General features: G+C 47.1%; 1 protein-coding gene across 1 annotated transcript; it reads right to left on the reverse strand.

The window, feature by feature from the left end:
* Nucleotides 1-9054: 9054 nt before the first annotated feature.
* LOC140204401 (putative transcription factor Ovo-like 1) lies at nucleotides 9055-11841 on the reverse strand. Its single transcript, XM_072271123.1, has 2 exons — nucleotides 11658-11841; nucleotides 9055-9344 (listed from the first exon to the last, which is right to left on the reverse strand). Exons 1-2 carry the CDS (start codon nucleotides 11839-11841, stop codon nucleotides 9055-9057), a joined length of 474 nt encoding a protein of 157 aa, XP_072127224.1.
* Between the last annotated feature and the right edge of the window lie 6321 nt (nucleotides 11842-18162).

The following is an 18162-nucleotide window of genomic DNA, read 5'->3' on the forward strand; positions in this document are numbered from 1 at the left end:
CACTGGATTCTGTCTCTTTGTCTTGGATTTGATTTGCCCATATTCTGTATCCTTCTCTAATACCTTCTCTGTAAAGCTATGGGATGTGTCCTGTATGGGTTAATGAACCTTGACTCCCACCTTTAGGACCCTCTCTCTCTACCCATCTCTGTATCTCTTTGTGTTTTGGCTACTTATTCCAGTAACTCCTCTGTCACTTTGGTGTTACCCAAAGAGATTCAAGACGCTTTGCATTGAGAAAGTTAGTGGAAGAATGGCAAAAGAAATTTAGACCGTAAGACACTGGGGCAGATTGGGCCAGTGAGACTATTGAGTCTGTTCCATGATTCCATCATGACTGATTTATTATCCCTCTCAACCCATTGTCCTACTTTCTCCCAGTAAACTTTGACACCCTTACTAATCAAGAACCTGTCAACCTCCTCTTTAAATGTACCCAATGACTTGGCCTCCACAGTCATTTGTGGCAATGAATTCCACAGATTCATCACTCTCTGCCCAAAGAAATTCCTCCTCATCTCTGTTCTAAAGAGATGCCCTCTGGTCCTAGGCTCCACTTCTATAGGAAGCGGTCTCTCCACATCCACTCCGTCTAGACCTTCCAATATTCGATGAGGTCCATCTGTATTCTTCTGAACTCCAGTGAATACAGGCCAAGAGCAATCAAGGCGGGGTTCATTCTTGTGGACCCTTTCCAGTGCCAGCATATCCTTAGATAAGGGGCCCAAAAATGCTCACAATGTTCCAAGTGCATCTGACCAATGCCTTATAAAACGTCAGCATTACATCTTTGCTTTTATTTTCTAGTTCTCTCAATAAATGCTAACATTGCATTTGCCTTCCTCACCACTGACTCAACCTGCAAGTTAACCTTCAGGGAATCCTATACGAGGACTCCCAAATCCCTTTGAACCTCTGATTTCTGAATTTCCTCCCAGTTTTGAAAATAATTTGTGCCTTTATTCCTTCTATCAAAGTGCATCATCTTTCTTTGCCCATTCTTCTGATCTGTCTTAATTCCCTTGGCAGCCTCCCTGCTTCAGTACTACCTACCTCCGTATCGTCCGCAAACTTGGCTGCAAAACCATCAATTCCATTATCCAAATCATTGATATAATGTAAGAGGGAACAGTCTCAACACCAATCCCAGCGGTACGCTAGTCACTGGTAGCCAATCAGGATAGATCTCTTATTCCCACTCTTTGCCTCCTGCTAGCCAGCCAGTTTATGAATGTCTGTACACCAGCTTTCCTGTAATATCATGGACTTCTTAGTGTTTGTTAAGCAGCCTCCTGTGTGGCATCTTGTCAACAGTCTGAAAATCCAAGTAAGCAACATCCACTGACTCTCTGTATCCTGTCTGTTATTTACTCAAAGAATTCCGACAGATTAGCCAGGCATGATGATGATGTCAACTCAGACCTGAGATTTCCCTTTAAGAAACCCATGCTGTCTTTGACCTACTTTATCATGTAACTCCAAGAACCCCAAAATCACATCCTTAATAATGACTCCAGCATTTTCTCAACCACTGAAGTCAGACTAACAGGCCTATAATTTCCTGTATTTTGTCTCCCCTTACTTCTCGAAGAGTGGAGTGACATTTGCAAATTTCCAGTCTAGTGATTCCTGAAAGATCATTACTAATTGTGCTGTATGTTTTCTAATGCAGCTGCAATCTCTTCAGCTACCTCTCAGAACTCTTGGGGTGTAGTCCGTCTGGCCCAGGTGACTTATCTACCTTCAGACCTTTCAACTTCCCAAGTACCTCCTTAGTAATAACAGCGACACTCACTTCTTCCCCTTCCTTCATCAGGTCTCCGCCTGAAACGTCGACTGTTCATTCCCTTCCCTTAGATGCTTCCTGTCCTGCTGCGTTTCTCCGGCCTTTTGTGTCGCTCTGGATTTCCGGCATCTGCAGAATCCCTTTTGTTTATGATAAACCATGCAATGCCTTTTCGTTCTTGGATTCATAGACTATGTGTTAAGCTGTGTTCACATACGTTCCTTAAAACCAGTAGTTGAAGTTCAGTTTATCGTCACTCAGTCATACGCATGTATACCACCAAAGGCAACGATGTTCCTTTGGACCAAGGTGCACAGCACAGTATGTATAACACACACAACTGTACACATGTATACCTCCAAATGAAACAACATTTCTCCAGACCAAGGGGCACAACACAGTACATATAACTCACACACAGCACATAAAGTAATATTACCACAAACAACTTAACAAATAATAAGGTGCATTTAAGACAAAGTTAAAAAGTAAACAGTATAATGTTACTGGTACTTCATGTGTGATGAGATCTGGGTGGTGGCAGCGAGTTCAGTAGACTTACGGCCTTGGGGAAAGAAGCTGTTACCTACCCTAGTGTCTAAATGTTATGATACAACTTTGTTGTAATTTGGAGGCCTGCGTGCCTCAATGACCCGGAGAGCAATATTGGCTGGAGTCAGGTCTTTATGCTTTAGCTCTTGGTAGGGTCACCTGTGCCAAACAGGTCAAAGGGTAGAGCCAGACTAAAAGTTGTCCACTGGACCCCCAGGTTCAGGGGTTCAGCTCAGGGCTAACAACCCTGACTGGTCAAACAAAACTGTTACGGAGACAACGATGAGGAATCCTTCATCTGAGTGTGATGGTATCCCTGAGTCTTCACCTGAGACTTGTATGACAGCAGTGAAAAGCAAGAGGTGCTACTGACACAATGAAGGAAGCCCTGACCACCGCCAGAGATGGAGGACCTTCATTGCTGCCCTAAACGCCAGCGGTATAACAGGCAGCAAGCACCTCCTGCCTGGTGGTAAGGGGTCAAAGATTGATAGGAGGGATCTTTGACAATGCTAAGGTCCCTGCATATGCAGCACTTCTGAAGCACCCCGCAGTGGGTAGGACTCCTGCCACTCGTATGCCCCCCTCCCAGGGTGGTACTCAGCCATAATAATTGAGGGGGCTTCCTCACCCACTCTGTCCCATTGCAGAAGAACCCTACACTGTGGTGCTTTACTGATTCCCGTCTGACCTCTGCCCCAATGTCTGGTCGTGGCGGAAGAGTGTGAAACCTGACCACTTAACTATTTCCATAAAGTACATACACACACTTCAAAAACACAAATGGTTAGGGTATGAATTGCAAATGTGTTTTGGTAGATTTGGATGTCAGTTCAGTCGTTGCCTGCTCCCTCATGATTTGTGTTTGCATCTTATTTGTGCCCTGTCTGTCCAGGTGTTCCACCAGTTTTATTATTCATTTTTCTTCTCCACTTTTCCTCAGAAATCATTATTTAAATATAAACTGGTGTCCCTTTATGTTTCTTTTTCAAAGTTCAAAGTCTATTTATTATCAAAGTACATACATGTCAGCATGAGATTCATTTTCTTGCGGGCATACTCAATAAATCCAGTAATAATAAACATCATCATCATCATTATGTGCCGTGTCGTATGACATCATCATGCTGTGCCGTATCATATGATGTGGGCAAACATGGCTTTCCATCACTATGATTGTTCTTGGCAAATTTTTCTACAGAAGTGCTTTGCCATTGCCGCCTTCTGGGCTGTGCCTTTACAAGACGGGTGACCCCAGCCATTATCAATACTCTTCAGAGATTGTCTGCCTGGCGTCGGTGTTTGCAAAACCAGGACTTGTGATACACACCAGCTACTCGTACGACCATCCACCACCTGCTTCACGTGACCCTGAATGGGGGGGGGGGCGCGGCTAAGCAGGTACCACACCTTGTCCAGCAGGTTAGTAGAGAGTAGGACTGCCTTACACGTCCTTTGGTAGAGACATATCTCCATTCTTCCACCCAAATAACCATAAGTGAATCAATGAAGGACTACACCAACCAATGTGCAAAAAATAGCAAACTGGGCAAATAAAAAAGGAAGAATTATAATAGCAATAAATAGGCAATGAATATACATTTTGTAAACTTGCTTGTAAATTTACAGAAAGTTGATGGATTCAACAAACTTTTGCCAGTGGTATTTTGTTTACAGACTCTAGTGAAATTTGGACGAGGCAGTCGCTGACCTCGTTGAGGTTTGGGAGGAGGATGTGGAGAAAGATGCAAGGAAGGGCCTCTGTCACGCTTCATCCTGAGCAGCTGCGTGACAGAGAACTCCCTGATCTACACGGGAAGGTTCTTCAGATGCTGGAAATCCAAAGCGGTACACACGCAAAACGTTGGAGGAACTCAGCAGGTTAGGCAGTGTCCATGGAGAGGAATAAACAGCTGATGTTTCGGACTGAACCGCACACACACAGATGAACATCAGGTGCTGTTGGGAGACCACCATCTCACTGAATGACGCTCTGTGGTCTCCCCAGAAACCTGTTGGTCGGTCAGCGCATAGGGATGTCCGTAGAGAGGAATGTTGCCGACTGTCCATTCCACACTGAAGCTCTGGCCTGCCACCGTGTGGGCTCGATGGGGAAAGATTGGTGTTGGGTTCTTCTCCTAGTGGACAGGGAGGGGCCGGGTTAGGTGAGGAAGCCCCTCAGTTAATGTAGTGGCAATTGTTACTATTGGTTTTAAAGTAGATAAATGCATTGTCTGTTAATGTAAGAACAAAAGGCAGCGCACGGTTTATTTTTAAATATATAAGACATAGGAGCAGAATTAAGCCATTCAGCCCATTGAATCTGCTCCACCATTCCATCATGGCTGATCCCGGACAGCAATCAACCCCATACACCTGCCTTGGCCGATCAGGAAATGATCAGTTTCTGCCTTAAATATACCCACAGACTTGGCTTCCACTATAGATTCACTACTCTCTGGCTAAAAAAAAGTCCTCCTTACCTCTATTCTAAAAGGTTTCCCCTCAGTTTTGAGGCTGTGCCCTCCCATTCTGGATACCCGCACCAGAGGAAACACTCTCTCCACACCCATCCTATCTAGTCCTTTCAACATTTGGTAGGTTTCAATGAGATTCCACCCCACCCCACCCCTGTATTTTTCTAAATTCCAGTGAGTACAGGCCCAAAGCTGCCAAACGCTCCTCATATGTTAACACTTTCATTCCTGGAGTCATCCTTGTAAACCTCCTCTGGACTCTCTCCAATGACAATACATCCTGTCTGAGACATGGGGCCCAAAACTGTTGACAATACTCCAAGTGCTGCCTGACTAGTGTCTTATAAAGGCTCAGCATTATCTCCTTGTTTTTATTTTCTATTCCCCTTGAAATAAATACCATGATTGCATTTTCCTTCTTTACCACAGACTCAACCTGTGGATTAACATAGAATCATAGAAAACCTACAGCACAATACAGGCCCTTCGGCCCACAAAGCTGTGCCGATCATGTCCTTACTACAGAAATTACCTAGGGTTACCCATAGCCCATGTACCTATCCAGGAGTCTCTTAAAAGACCCTATAGTATCTGCCTTCACCCCCGCCGCCGGCAGTCCATTCCATGCACTCACCACTCTCTGCGTAAAAAACTTACCCCTGATATCTCCTCTGTATCTACTTCCAAGCACCTTAAAACTGTGCCCTCCAGGCCATTTCAGCCCTGGGGAAAAAGTCTCTGACTATCCACATGATCAATGCCTCTCATCACCTTGTACACCTCTATCAGGTCACCTGTCATCCTCTGTCGCTCCAAGGAGAAAGGGTCTTCTGGGAGTCTTGCACAAGGGTTCCAAGGCCCTCTGCACCTCTGTTGTTTGAACCTTCTCCCCATTTAGATAATAGTCCTCACTACTGTTCCTTTTACCAAAATGTATTATCATGCACTTCCCAACACTGTATTCCGTCTTCCACTTTTTTGCCCATTCTTCCAATTTGCCTAAGTCCTGCTGAAATCACATTGCTTCCTCAGCACTACCTACCCCTCCACCTATCTTTGTATCATCTGCAACCTTTGCCACAAAACCATCAGTTCCATTATCTAAATCGTTGACAAACAATGTGAAAAGTAGTGGTCCCAATACTGACCCCTGAGGAACACCACTAATCACTGGCAGCCAACCAGAAAAGGCCCCTTTTATTCCCACTGGCTGCCTCCTGCCTGTCAGCCATTCCTCTCTCCATGCCAGTATCTTTCCTATAACGCCATAGGATTTTATCTTGTTAAGAAGCCTCTTATGTGGCACCTTATCAAATACCTTCTGAAATTCCCAGTAAATGACATCCACTGCCTCTCCTTTGCCCACCCTGCTTGTTACTTCCTCAAAGGACTCTAACAAATTTGTCCGGCAAGATTTCCCTTGACAGAAACCATGCTGACTTTGACTTTTATTTTATTATGAATAAAATTCAAAATTGATTTTGATTTTAAAAACTGTTCCTCTATGGTAGGCCAGATCAGCCATGATCTTATTGAATGGCGGGGCAGGCTCGATGGGCCGAATGGCTGACTCCTGCTCCCGTTTCTCATGTTCCCATCAAGTCTGCACTCAGCACCTACATCATTTGTCATCAAACACCGTTGAATCGAGGCTATAGAGGGCAACACAAACTTGCTGCACTAATATCTTTTGCCATGTTCCTCACAGCTGGCTGACCCGAATTCAGACCAAGGTTACTCAATTCACTTCTCACATTGTAAAATTATCTGTTGGAGGAATCGTTCACTCAGAGGAGCAGCACCTCATGGCATGAACATCGATTTCTATAACCTCCGATAATTTCCTTCCCTGCCCTCCCCAACACTTCTTTCCTTTTCCATTTAATCCTCACCCGCCCATCACCTCTCCCGATGTCCTACCCTCCCTTTCTCCCATGGTCCACTCTCCTCTCCAATCAGATTCCTTCTTCAGCCCTTTACCTCTTCCTCCTATCACATCCCAGTTTCTCACTTCATTACCTCCCCCCCACTTACCCCACCTGCTCACTATTGCCTTTATCATTTAAACACAAGAGATTCTGCAAAAGCACACACGCAATACTGGAGAATAACCCTCCATTGATGCTGCCTGACCTGCTGAGTTCCTCCACCATTTTGTGTCTGTGCAACTATCAGCTGCCTGCCTAGGCTTCTTCCCCCTTTCCCTCCCTTCTTCTTCTGTTTTCTTCCCACTTCCTCTCCAGTCCTGATGAAGGGTCTCTGCCCAAAACGTTGAGCGTGCATCCGTCTGTTGAGTGTTTATGCCCGACCAGCTGAGTTCCTCCACCACCTTGTGTGTGTTGCTCTGGATATTTTTATGAAGGACCTGTCCTGGCCTCAGCACGAAATGCAATTACGAAGAAAGTACAACAGTGCTTCTACTTCCTTAGGAGTTTGAGAGATTCGGCACAATGTCTAAAACTTTGACAAATGTCTATAGACGTGTGATGGAAAGTATATTGACTGGCTGCATCACAGCCTGGTATGGAAACACCAATGCCCTTGACTTCACTCAACTTCGCTTGCCCCATCATTGAAATGTCCCCACAACCAATGGGCTCACTTTTAAGGACTCCTCATCACATGTTCCCGATATTTGTTGTTTATTTATTTACTTATTATTATTTGTATTTGCACACTTTGTTGTCTTCTGCACTGTGGTTGAACGCCCTAGTTAGGCAGCCTTTCATTGATTCTATTATGGTCATTATTCAGTATTCCCACAAAAAGTGAATCTCAGGGTTGTATATGGTTCTTTGATAATAAAATTTACTTAAAATAGGGCTTTGGTGAAGGTCCGGAGGAGGTTCACAAGAATGATTCTGGGAATGAAAGGGTTAATGTGGGCCTTGAAGGACTCCATCTTGCTCCACTGGGCCTGGACTCACTGGAGTTCAGAAGAATGGGGGGGGGGGAATATATGAAATATGAAATATATTGAATATTGAAAGGCTGAGATAGAGTGGACGTGGAGAGGTTGTTTCCTACAGTGGGGGAGTCTAGGACCAGGGGGCACAGCCTCAGAATAGAGGAACGTCCATTTAGAACAGAGGTGAAGAAGAATTTCTTTAGCCAGAGGGTAGTGAATTTGTGGAATTCATTGCCACAGATGGCCGTTGAAGTCAGGCTATTGGATATATTTAAAGCAGAGGTTGATAGGTTCTCGATTAGTCAGGGCATCAAAGATTACAGGTAGAAGGCAGAAATATGGTGTTGAGAGGGATAATAAATCAGCCATGATGGAATGGCAGGGAAGATTTGATGGGCTGAATGGCCTAATTCTGCTCCTATGTCTTACGGTCTAATGGATTTAATTACTGAATGTAGGAAATGTGTGCAGCCGAATTTGGAGCATTCCACACAGTTCTGGTACCCTACCTACAATAAAACTATCAGTAAGATTGAAAGAGCACAGAGAAAATGTATGAGGATGTTGCTGGGAGTTGAGGGCCCGGGTTATAGGGAAAGATTGACTTTATCCCCTGGAGCATAGGATAATGAGAAGAGATTTCATAAATATATACAACATTATGAGGGGTACAGATAGGGTAAATGCAAGCAGGCTTTTTCCACTGAGGTTACGTGAGAGCACAACTAGAGGTCATGGGTTAAAGGTGAAAGGTGAAATATTTAAGGGGAACCTGAGGGGGGAACTTAGAACATAGAACACAGAACAGTACAGCACAGGAACAGGCCTTTTGGCCCAAAATGTTGTGCTGAAACAGCTAAAAAGTACATCGAAAAAGCCCCGAAAAAATAATCCCTCCTACCCACACAATGTCAACATCCCTCCATCTTGCTCCTATTCGTGTGTCTGTCAAAACGGCTCTTAAAAGCCTCTAGTGCCTTCACTCAGAGGGTGATGTCAGTGTGGAACGAGCTGCCGGTGGAGTGGTGGATGTGGGTTTGGTTTAAAATTGTAAGAGAAATTTTGATAGGTACCTGGATGGGAGGGGTATGGGGGGAGGGAATATGGTCTGGGTACAGGTTGTTGGGTTTTGATGGGCTGAAGGGCCTGTTTTAGTGCTGTACTGTTCTACTACTATGATATTGGCCATTTGTCAGTTTTTATGTATAGTTTTTCATAAATAACATTATATTTCTTTATTTTTCCTACTGATGTCTGCAAGAAAGTGAATCTCAACGTAGTTTGATAATAAGTTTTAGTTTGATAATAAATTTCACTTTGACTGTGAATTTTCACAAGTAGTGTGGGAAGAGCAGCATTCCAATTCTGTTCTGGACTGGCGTGCGTTTCCGTAGGAACTTGCACAACGCGGGGTTCGTGGGGTGATTGTCCCTGATGTGGAGGAAGTAGGTGTCACCCTGAGTCGCCGTGAAACCGCACTCCTCGCACACGAATATCTTGGAGCGGCGTTCCCGGTAGGCGTAGTTCTGGTGCACGTTGTGAATCTTCTTCAGGTGTGACTCCAGCGAGCATCGCTGCGTGAAAGCCTTCTCACACCGGTCGCACCTGTACGGCCGAATACCTGTTTGAGCAAACGGGGAGGCGTTGAGAACATTCTGAGCCCAACTGCAAAAGTGCGACACAAAAATATAAAGCGTCCTGGTCTCCTCGTTATAGGGAGCTTCAGAGAGAGTGCAGAGGAGATCTACCAGGACGTTGCCTGGATTAGAGGACATGTCCTATGAGAAAAGGTTGAATAAGCCAGGGCTTTTCTCCTTCGAGCAAAGGAAGATGAGAGGTGACTTGTTAGATGTGTGAAAGATGTTAAGACCATAAGATATAGGAGCAGAATTAGGCCATTTGGGCCATCGAGTCTGCGCCACCATTTCATCATGGTCGATCCATTTCCTCTCTCAGCCCCAAACTCCTGTCTTCTCCCCCGTAACCCAATCAAGGCACCAAAGCACAACAAGAGGCAGAGATACAGCAGACCTTTTCCCCAGGGCTGAAATGGCTAACACACGGGGGCATAAGTCCCACGCTGATGTTTTAGAGAGGGCGCAGAGGAGATTCACCAGGATGGTGCCTGGATTAGAGAACGTGTCTTATGATAGGTAAGTGTGCTAGGGCTTTTCTCTTTGGAGTGAAGGAGGATGAGGGGGTGACTTGTTAGAAGTGTACAAGATGATAAGTGGGCAGCCAGAGACATTTTCCCAGTGCAGAAATGGCTAGGTTGCGTAATTTTAAGGTGCTTGGGGGAAAGTGTGGTTGGGGGATGTCAGAGGTAGGTGTTTACAGAGAGTGCTGGGTGAAGGGAACAAGCTGCCAGGGGTGGTGACAGAGACAGATGCCTTACACAAGAGACTCTTTGTTAGGCACGTGGACGATAGAACAACAGAGGGCTATTTGGGAGGGAGGGTTAGACTGATCTTGGAGTCGGTGGCACAACATTATGGGCCGAAGGGCCGGTGCTATGTTGTCCAGAATCTGTCCTGGGCCCAGCACGCAAGTGCCATTATGAAGAAACCACGGCAGCACCTCTACTTCCAATACACGTTTGCGAAGATTCAGCATGGCATCTAATACTGTGACAAGCTTCCATAGATGTGTGGTGGAGAGAATACTGACAGGCTGCATCACAGCCTGGTATGGGAACACCAATGCTCTTGAATAAAAAAAATCCTACAAAAATTAGTGGACACGGCCCAGTGCATCACAATCCCTCCCCACCACTGAGCACATCTACACGGAGCACTGTCGCAGGAAAGCAGCATCCATCATCAGGGACCCCCGCCACCCAGGACACGCTCTCTTCTCACTGCTGCCATCAGGAAGAAGGTTCAGGAGCCTCTGGACTCGCTCCACCACGATCAGGAACAGTTATTACCCCTCATCAGGCTCCTGAACCAGAGGGGATAACTTCACTCGCCCCGTCACTGAACTGTTCCCACAGCCTATGGACTCACTTTCAAGGACTCTTCATCTCGTTCCTGATATTTATAGCTTATCATATCTGTACTCTGATAACTTACTTTGAACTACGTTTTATGTTCTATGAATATAGGAGTATTTTTATAAAGCATTTCAGAATGTTCTGCCACGTGGGGACACTTCTAATCTTGGAGAACCAGCAACAGTTTGTAAGTTAATATTCTCTCAACAGTAATGGTGGCTATTGGCAGGTAATGACCGGGGTCCTGGTTGCTGAGCGGATGAACTCCTGTTTCAAAGAACGCCAGGAAATCCTTTGGATCCACTTGGTGGGGCTTCAGGTTGCACGGGTCACAGAATATTACAGCATAGTACAGGCCCTTCGGCCCATGTCCTTGTGCTGGCTCTTTAATCTATAGTCTTATGTACATATCTATATGGATATTATAGATAGAGACAGTGCAGAGAAGATTTACAGGGATGTTGCCTGGATTGGAGGGCGTACCTTATGAGAATAGGTTGAGCGAACTTGGCCTTTTCTCCTTGGAGCGACGGAGGATGAGAGGTGACCCGATAGAGGTGTATAAGATGATGAGAGGCATTGATCGTGAGGTTAGCCAGAGGCTTTTTCCCAGGGTTGAAATGGCAAACACAGAGGACATAGTTTTAAGGTGCTTGGAAGTAGGTATCGAGGGGATGTCAGGGGTAAGTTTTTCACACAGAGAGTGGTGGGTGCGTAGAATGCACTGCTGGCAGTGGTGGTGGAAGCGGATACAATAGGGTCTTTTTTAAGGGACTCTTAGATGCATGGAGCTTAGAAAAATATGCTCAAGGGAAATTCTAGGCAGTTTCCAGAGTAGGTTACCTGGACGGCACAACATTGTGGGCTGAAGGGTCTGTAATGAGCTGTAGATTTCTATGCTCTATGTTCTAACTCTAGCTTCAGCGTAGGGTAAGTCCTCACCTGTGTGCGTCCTCAGGTGCCTCTTCAGATCGAACGTGTCGTTGAATCCTTTCCCACAGAACCGGCAGACGTGCCTCTTCACCACACTGTGGGATTTCAGGTGACGGGTGAGCGTGCGTTGCAACGGGAAGACCTTCCAGCAGCAGAAACAGACAAAGTGGCCCTGGCCGCCGGCCGGTTTCATCTTAAAAAAAAAACGAATTTTAGTCATTAGGGAGAACACGAAAACATTGAGGGCATTCCTCTTTCAGGGCAGGAGACGCAGAGGTGACTTGACAGAGATGACGAAAGGGATAGTTCGAGTGGACAGCCAGATACTTCTTCCCAGTGCAGAAATGACCAATACAAAGAACACAATTTTCAGATGCTTAGAGGAATGTCAGAGGTAAGTGTTTTTTTTTTTACGCTGAGAGTGGTGGGTGTGTGGAACGTATTGCCGGGGGTGCTGGCGGTTAGGAACATTTAGGAGACCCTGAGATGGATGAAGGATAAATGGAAGGCTGTGTTGGAGGGATGGATTAGACTGCTCTTGGAGTAGACTAAAGGGTCAGCACAACATCATGGGCCGAAGGGCCTGTAACTGTGCCGTACGGCTCTGTGTTGTGCTCTGACCTACCTGTCTCAATCTGCTGAGGAGCTGAGGTGGGACGAGGCTGATGGAGGCTTCTGTTCTTGTATCTGTCTTTACTCTGCAGTACGAGGTTAATCCAGTAACTTTTAGCAACCACCAACGGTAGTTAAGGTGAGGTTGATTGTCATCTTTAAACCAGATCCCCCGAGGGAGAACCGACACAGTCACAAGCGAGGCAAATGAGCTTTTGATAACCAATGTTTTTTGGGGAAAATGGAAAAGAAATGAAGTTCGGGGGCTCCTGGACTTTGCCCTCTTCCTTTCCAGTCCTGATGAAGGGCCTCAGCCTGAAACACCAACTGCTCATTCCCCGTCATAGATGCTGCCTGACCTGCTGAGCTCCCCCTGCATTTTGTGTACGCTGCTCTGGATTTCAAACACAACCTCTTGTGTTTTAAATTTGGGGGATTATATGGGATCTGATCAGGAGTTCCCAACCTTTTTCATGCCATGGACCCCTACCATTACCTGATGGATCCACAGACCCCAGGCTGGGAACTCCTGGGTTAGATTGTACATTATCTGAATGACCACCAGGCCTGACATTACCATAACCCATTTCTCTCTCTGTTATATAACCAGCTTCACCTAAGCTGTTCACCTTAACCTCTCCTGTGGTAAACGCAGAAGGGAGAATGCTGAAAAAAAACTTGGCAGGCCAGGCAGCGGCTATGGGGGAAGAGAGAAAGAGAGAACATTTTTAGTTGTTTCATCATCTCAATCCATACATTCCAGTTAGGATTTCCATCATCTGTAGCTTTTCTTGATTTTTGGTTATAGAGGAGAAGGGTCTGGTGTGGGGAGGGAGGGGATGGTGTGCCAAGGGTCTAGTGTAGGAGTTCCCAACCTTTCCTTTTGCCCTACCATTAACAGAGGGGTCTGCAGACCCCAGCTTGGGAACCCCTGCCCTGGAGCATGGTGCAAGGGAACTGTGAGTGGAAGCAAGGGGTTTGCTGAGGAGTGTGGGGGTGGGGAGGGGTTTGCTGAGGAGTGTGGGGGTGGGGAGGGGTTTGGTGAGGAGTTTGGGGGTGGGGAGGGTTTTGGTGAGGAGTGACGGCGTGGGGAGGGGTGTGGTGGGGAGTGTCGGGGTGGGGAGGTGTTTGGTGAGCAGTGTGGGGGTGGTGAGGGGTTTGGTGAGGAGTGTGGGGGGTGGGGAGGGTTTTGGTGAGGAGTGTGGGGGTGGGGAGGGGTTTGGTAAGGAGTGTCGGGGTGGGGAGGGGTTTGGTGAAGAGTGACGGCGTGGGGAGGGGTGTGGTGGGGAGTGTCGGGGTGGGGAGGTGTTTGGTGAGGAGTGTCGGGGTGGGGAGTTGTTTGGTGAGGAGTGTGGGGGTGGTGAGGGGTTTGGTGAGGAGTGTGGGGGGTGGGGAGGGGTTTGGTGAGGAGTGTCGGGGTGGGGAGGTGTTTGGTGAGGAGTGTGGGGGTGGTGAGGGGTTTGGTGAGGAGTGTGGGGGGTGGGGAGGGGTTTGGTGAGGAGTGTGGGGGTGGGGAGGTGTTTGGTGAGGAGTGTCGGGGTGGGGAGGTGTTTGGTGAGGAGTGTGGGGGTGGGGAGGGGTTTGGTGAGGAGTGTGGGGGTGGTGAGGGGTTTGGTGAGGAGTGTAGGGGTGGGGAGAGGTTTGGTGAGGAGTGTGGGGGGGTGGGGAGGGGTTTGGCAAGGAGTTTGGGAGTGGGGAGGGGTTTGGTGAGGAGTGTGGGGGTGGGGAGGGGTTTGGTGAGGAGTTTGGGGGTGAGGAGGGTTTTGGTGAGGTGTGACGGCGTGGAGAGGGGTGTGGTGGGGAGTGTCGGGGTGTGGAGGTGTTTGGTGAGGAGTGTCGGGGTGGGAAGGTGTTTGGTGAGGAGTGTGGGGGTGGTGAGGTGTTTGGTGAGGAGGGTGGGGGTGGGGAGGGGTTTGGTGAGGAGTGTGGGGGTGGGGAGGGGTTTGGTGAGGAGTGTGGGGGTGGGGTGGGGTTTGGTGAGGAGTGTGGGGGTGGGGAGGGGTTTGCGGAGGAGTATTGGGGGTGGAGGTGAGGTCCAGATTTCCAGCATTTGCCGTCTCTAAACTTAGAGGATTAAAAGTTGAAAATGCTAAAAATACTCGGCAGGCCGGGCAGCAGCTACGGGGAGAATATTTCAGGCTGATTGACCTTTTCAAACCACATATTCCAACATTTTTTCCTGCACATTTTCCAGCACCTGTAGTTTGTGATTCTCAAGTACTTCCGAAGCTGTAAATCTCAGGGCAAAGTCAGTTCCCTGAAATCTCCATTGGGCCGTTAGTACGTTATTTGGAGCATGCACTCATGATACACAGGTTTAGATGTGGACTCCCTGCCCTAAAGTGGAAATTTCTGCCGTTGCCTGTAAGGACTTTGTACGTTCTCACCCAGTAACCTCATGTGTTTCCTCTGGGTGCCATGGTGTCCTCCCCGAGTCCAAAGACGTATCAGTTGGTAGGCTAATTAGTCACTATAAGTTGTCCTGTGATTAGGCTGGGGTTAAATGGGGAGTGCAACGTGGCACGGCTCGAAGGGTAGGAAGGGCTGTCCACACAGTATCTCCATTTTTTAAAATGATCTAGTCTTTCAGAGTATTAAAAACTTCAGTCAGTGCCACTGTGACTTCTGATAAATATTGAGTTTGTTCACATGTTCACGTTTATTTAAGTTTGATCACTGATGTTTGCGCATGGGACCGTTCTACTAATTGTCGATTGCTCTTGGCTGTTTGCCCTATTGTCTTGTAAATTGTGTTGTCTGTTCTGGTATTGTCCTGTGTTCTGCGCTTGGCACTGAACCACAATCAATTCTGGTCTGTTTCACATATTCGCAATTTGGATTTGGATTCAAGTTTGCATTCTACTTGTCACCATCTCAATCGCTGTTGCTGGCCCTGCACCCCCCTTCACTAGCTCTCGTCTACGGGCGGTGCCCTGATACACGGCCCAGGTCAGTACCCTTCACTGGCTCTCGTCTACGGGCGGTGCCCTGATACACGGCCCAGGTCAGTACCCTTCACTGGCTCTCGTCTACGGGCGGTGCCCTGATACACGGCCCAGGTCAGTACCCTTCACTGGCTGTCGTCTATGGGCAGTGCCCTGATACACGGCCCACGTCAGTACCCTTCACTGGCTGTCGTCTACGGGCAGTGCCCTGATACATGGCCCACATTAGTACCCTTCACTGGCTCTCGTCTATGGGCAGTGCCCTGATACATGGCCCAGGTCAGTACCCTTCACTGGCTCTCATCTACGGGCAGTGCCCTGATACACGGCCCACATCAGTACCCTTCACTGGCTCTCATCTACAGGCAGTGCCCTGATACACGGCCCATTGACCCATGTCAGTACCTTTAATACATTGGATGACCTGTCGTGTCTCCAGCATACAGATGCAATCACAAAGAAGGCAAGCTAGCCTCTTTGCTTTCTTAGGACATTTATAAGTTTATGCATGCCGCCGAACACTCTAACAAGCTGCTACAGATCTTTTATTTTATTTATTTATTGAGATACAACAGGGAACCTCCCTCTGCAATTGGATTGGTGATAACATCTCCACCTCGCTGACGATCAACACTGGTGCACCTCAGGGATGTGTGTTTAGCCCACTGCTCTACTCTCTATATACCCATGACTGTGCGGCTAGGCATAGCTCAAATACCATCTATAAATTTGCTGACGACACAACCATTGTTGGTAGACTCTCAGGTGGTGACGAGAGGGCGTACAGGAGTGAGATATGCCAACTAGTGACGTGGTGCTGCAGCAACAACCTGACACTCAACATTAGTAAGATGAAAGAGCTGATTGTGGACTTCAGGAAGGGTAAGACGAAGGAACACATACCAATCCTCATAGAGAGATCAGAAGTGGAGAGAGTGAGCAGCTTCAAGTTCCTGGGAGCCAGGATCTCTAAGGACCCAACCTGGACCCAACATATCAATGTAGTTATAAAGAAGGCAAGACAGCGACTATACTTCATTTGGAGTTTGAAGAGATTTGGTATGTCAACAAATACACTCAAAAACTTCTATAGATGTACCATGGAGAGCATCCTGACAGGCTGCATCACTGGCTGGTATTGGGGGGGGGGGCTACTGCACAGGACCGAAAGAAGCTGCAGATGGTTGTAAATTTAGTCAGCTCCATCTTGGGTACTAGCCTACAAAGTACCCAGGACATCTTCAAGGAGCGGTGTCTCAGAAAGGCAGCGTCCATTATTAAGGACCTCCAGCACCCAGGGCATGCGCTTTTCTCACTGTTACCATCAGGGAGGAGGTACAGGAGCCTGAAGACACACACTCAGTGATTCAGGAACAGCTTCTTCCCCTCTGCCATCCGATTTCTGAATGGACATTGAACCCGTTAACACAACCTTACTTTTTTTAATATATATTATTTCTGTTTTTGCACGATTTAAAATCTATTCAATACATATATACTGTAATTGATTTACTTACTTATTTCTTCTTATTTTATTTTTTTTCTTCTTCTAGATTATGTATTGCAGTGAACTGCTGCTGCTAAGTTAACAAATTTCACATCACATGCCGGTGATAATGAACCTGATTCTGATTCTGAATGGGCCTTTCCGGCCTTGCAAGCCTCGACACCCACCAATCACGCTATTTAACTCTAGCCTAATCACAGGACAACTTACACTGACAAACTAACCTACCAACTGGAGTGTGGGAGGAAACCCACGTGGTCACGTACAAACTCCTTACAGGCAACGGCAGGAATTGAGCCCGGGTCGCTGGTATCGTGCCGTGCCGCCCTTTCCCGATGAAAGTATCCTGACTGGTTGCATTGTGGTCTGTTGGCAATTGGAATGCGCAGAAACGTGGGAAGCTGTAGGGAGTCGTGGAGTCAACCCAGTACATCACGGGCACCTCCGTCCCCACCATCAAGAGGCATAGCCCCTCAAAAGCAACGTCCGTCACCAACGAGCCCCACCATGCTGGCCAAGCAGCTACCATCGGGCAGGTAGTACAGAAACAACGATGCTGGGAATCCAGAGCCTCTCACACAAAAGGCTGGAGCAACTCAGCAGGCCAGGCAGCATCGATGAAGGGGAATAAACAGTCAACGTTTCAGGCCGAGACCCTGAAGTCCCACACCCTCCGGGTTCAAGAACAACTATTTCAATTCAACCATTCGATTCTTGTAGCAACCCTCATCGCTGGCAACATCGTGACCTCGAATCTCGGAACTGTCTACTGCATACATGCTTTGACGATAAGCGAACCTTGAACCTTGATCAATTTACACTAAATAGGACATTTCTCGTTCTAATCATGTTCTTTCTTGTAAAAATGTGTATAATTTGTTGCTTTTCTCGTGAATGCCGCTTACCTGCTGCCATAAATAAGTTTTTCATTGCACCTGTGTGTACGTGTACGAGAGTCATAGAAAACTACAGTGCAGAAACAGGCCATTTGGCCCATCTAGTCTGTGCTGAACCATTTAATCTGCCTGCTCCTATTAACCTGCACTGGGGCCACAGACCTGCATACCCGTCCCATCCATGTACCTATCCAAACTTCTCTTAAACCCTGAAATGGAATTTGCATCCAGTTCTCCACTTGTCTATACGACTGTGGTCAATAGAAGTTAAGTGACACAGTGAAAAACTTACTTGCCCCTCTCACCTTGCTGAAACGTTCGTGATTAAATTTACTCAAAAGTTAATTGACCTTACATAATGGTTACGGCCAGTTACTCAAACCTGTCATCGGGTCACAGAGCACTACACTGCAGAAACAGGCCATTCGTCCCATCTAGTCTGTGCTGAGCTGGTTCCATCAACCCGCACCCGGACTGAGTTCAAGCTTTTGATCTCCTCCACGTTAATGTAAGATGTTTTTGAAATTCTAAGACTGATGTGATTATTGGTGTGG

Source organism: Mobula birostris, chromosome 10, assembly GCF_030028105.1.
Source record: "Mobula birostris isolate sMobBir1 chromosome 10, sMobBir1.hap1, whole genome shotgun sequence".
Lineage (NCBI taxonomy): Eukaryota > Metazoa > Chordata > Chondrichthyes > Myliobatiformes > Myliobatidae > Mobula > Mobula birostris.

Bases quoted from the DNA above. Each gene is read 5' to 3' on its own strand.
- LOC140204401 (XM_072271123.1), bottom strand. From the start codon at position 11,841: ATGAAACCGGCCGGCGGCCAGGGCCACTTTGTCTGTTTCTGCTGCTGG. The intron at 9,345-11,657 runs GTGAGGACTTAC...TTGCTCAAACAG, and splicing joins GCACCTGAGGACGCACACAG to GTATTCGGCCGTACAGGTGC.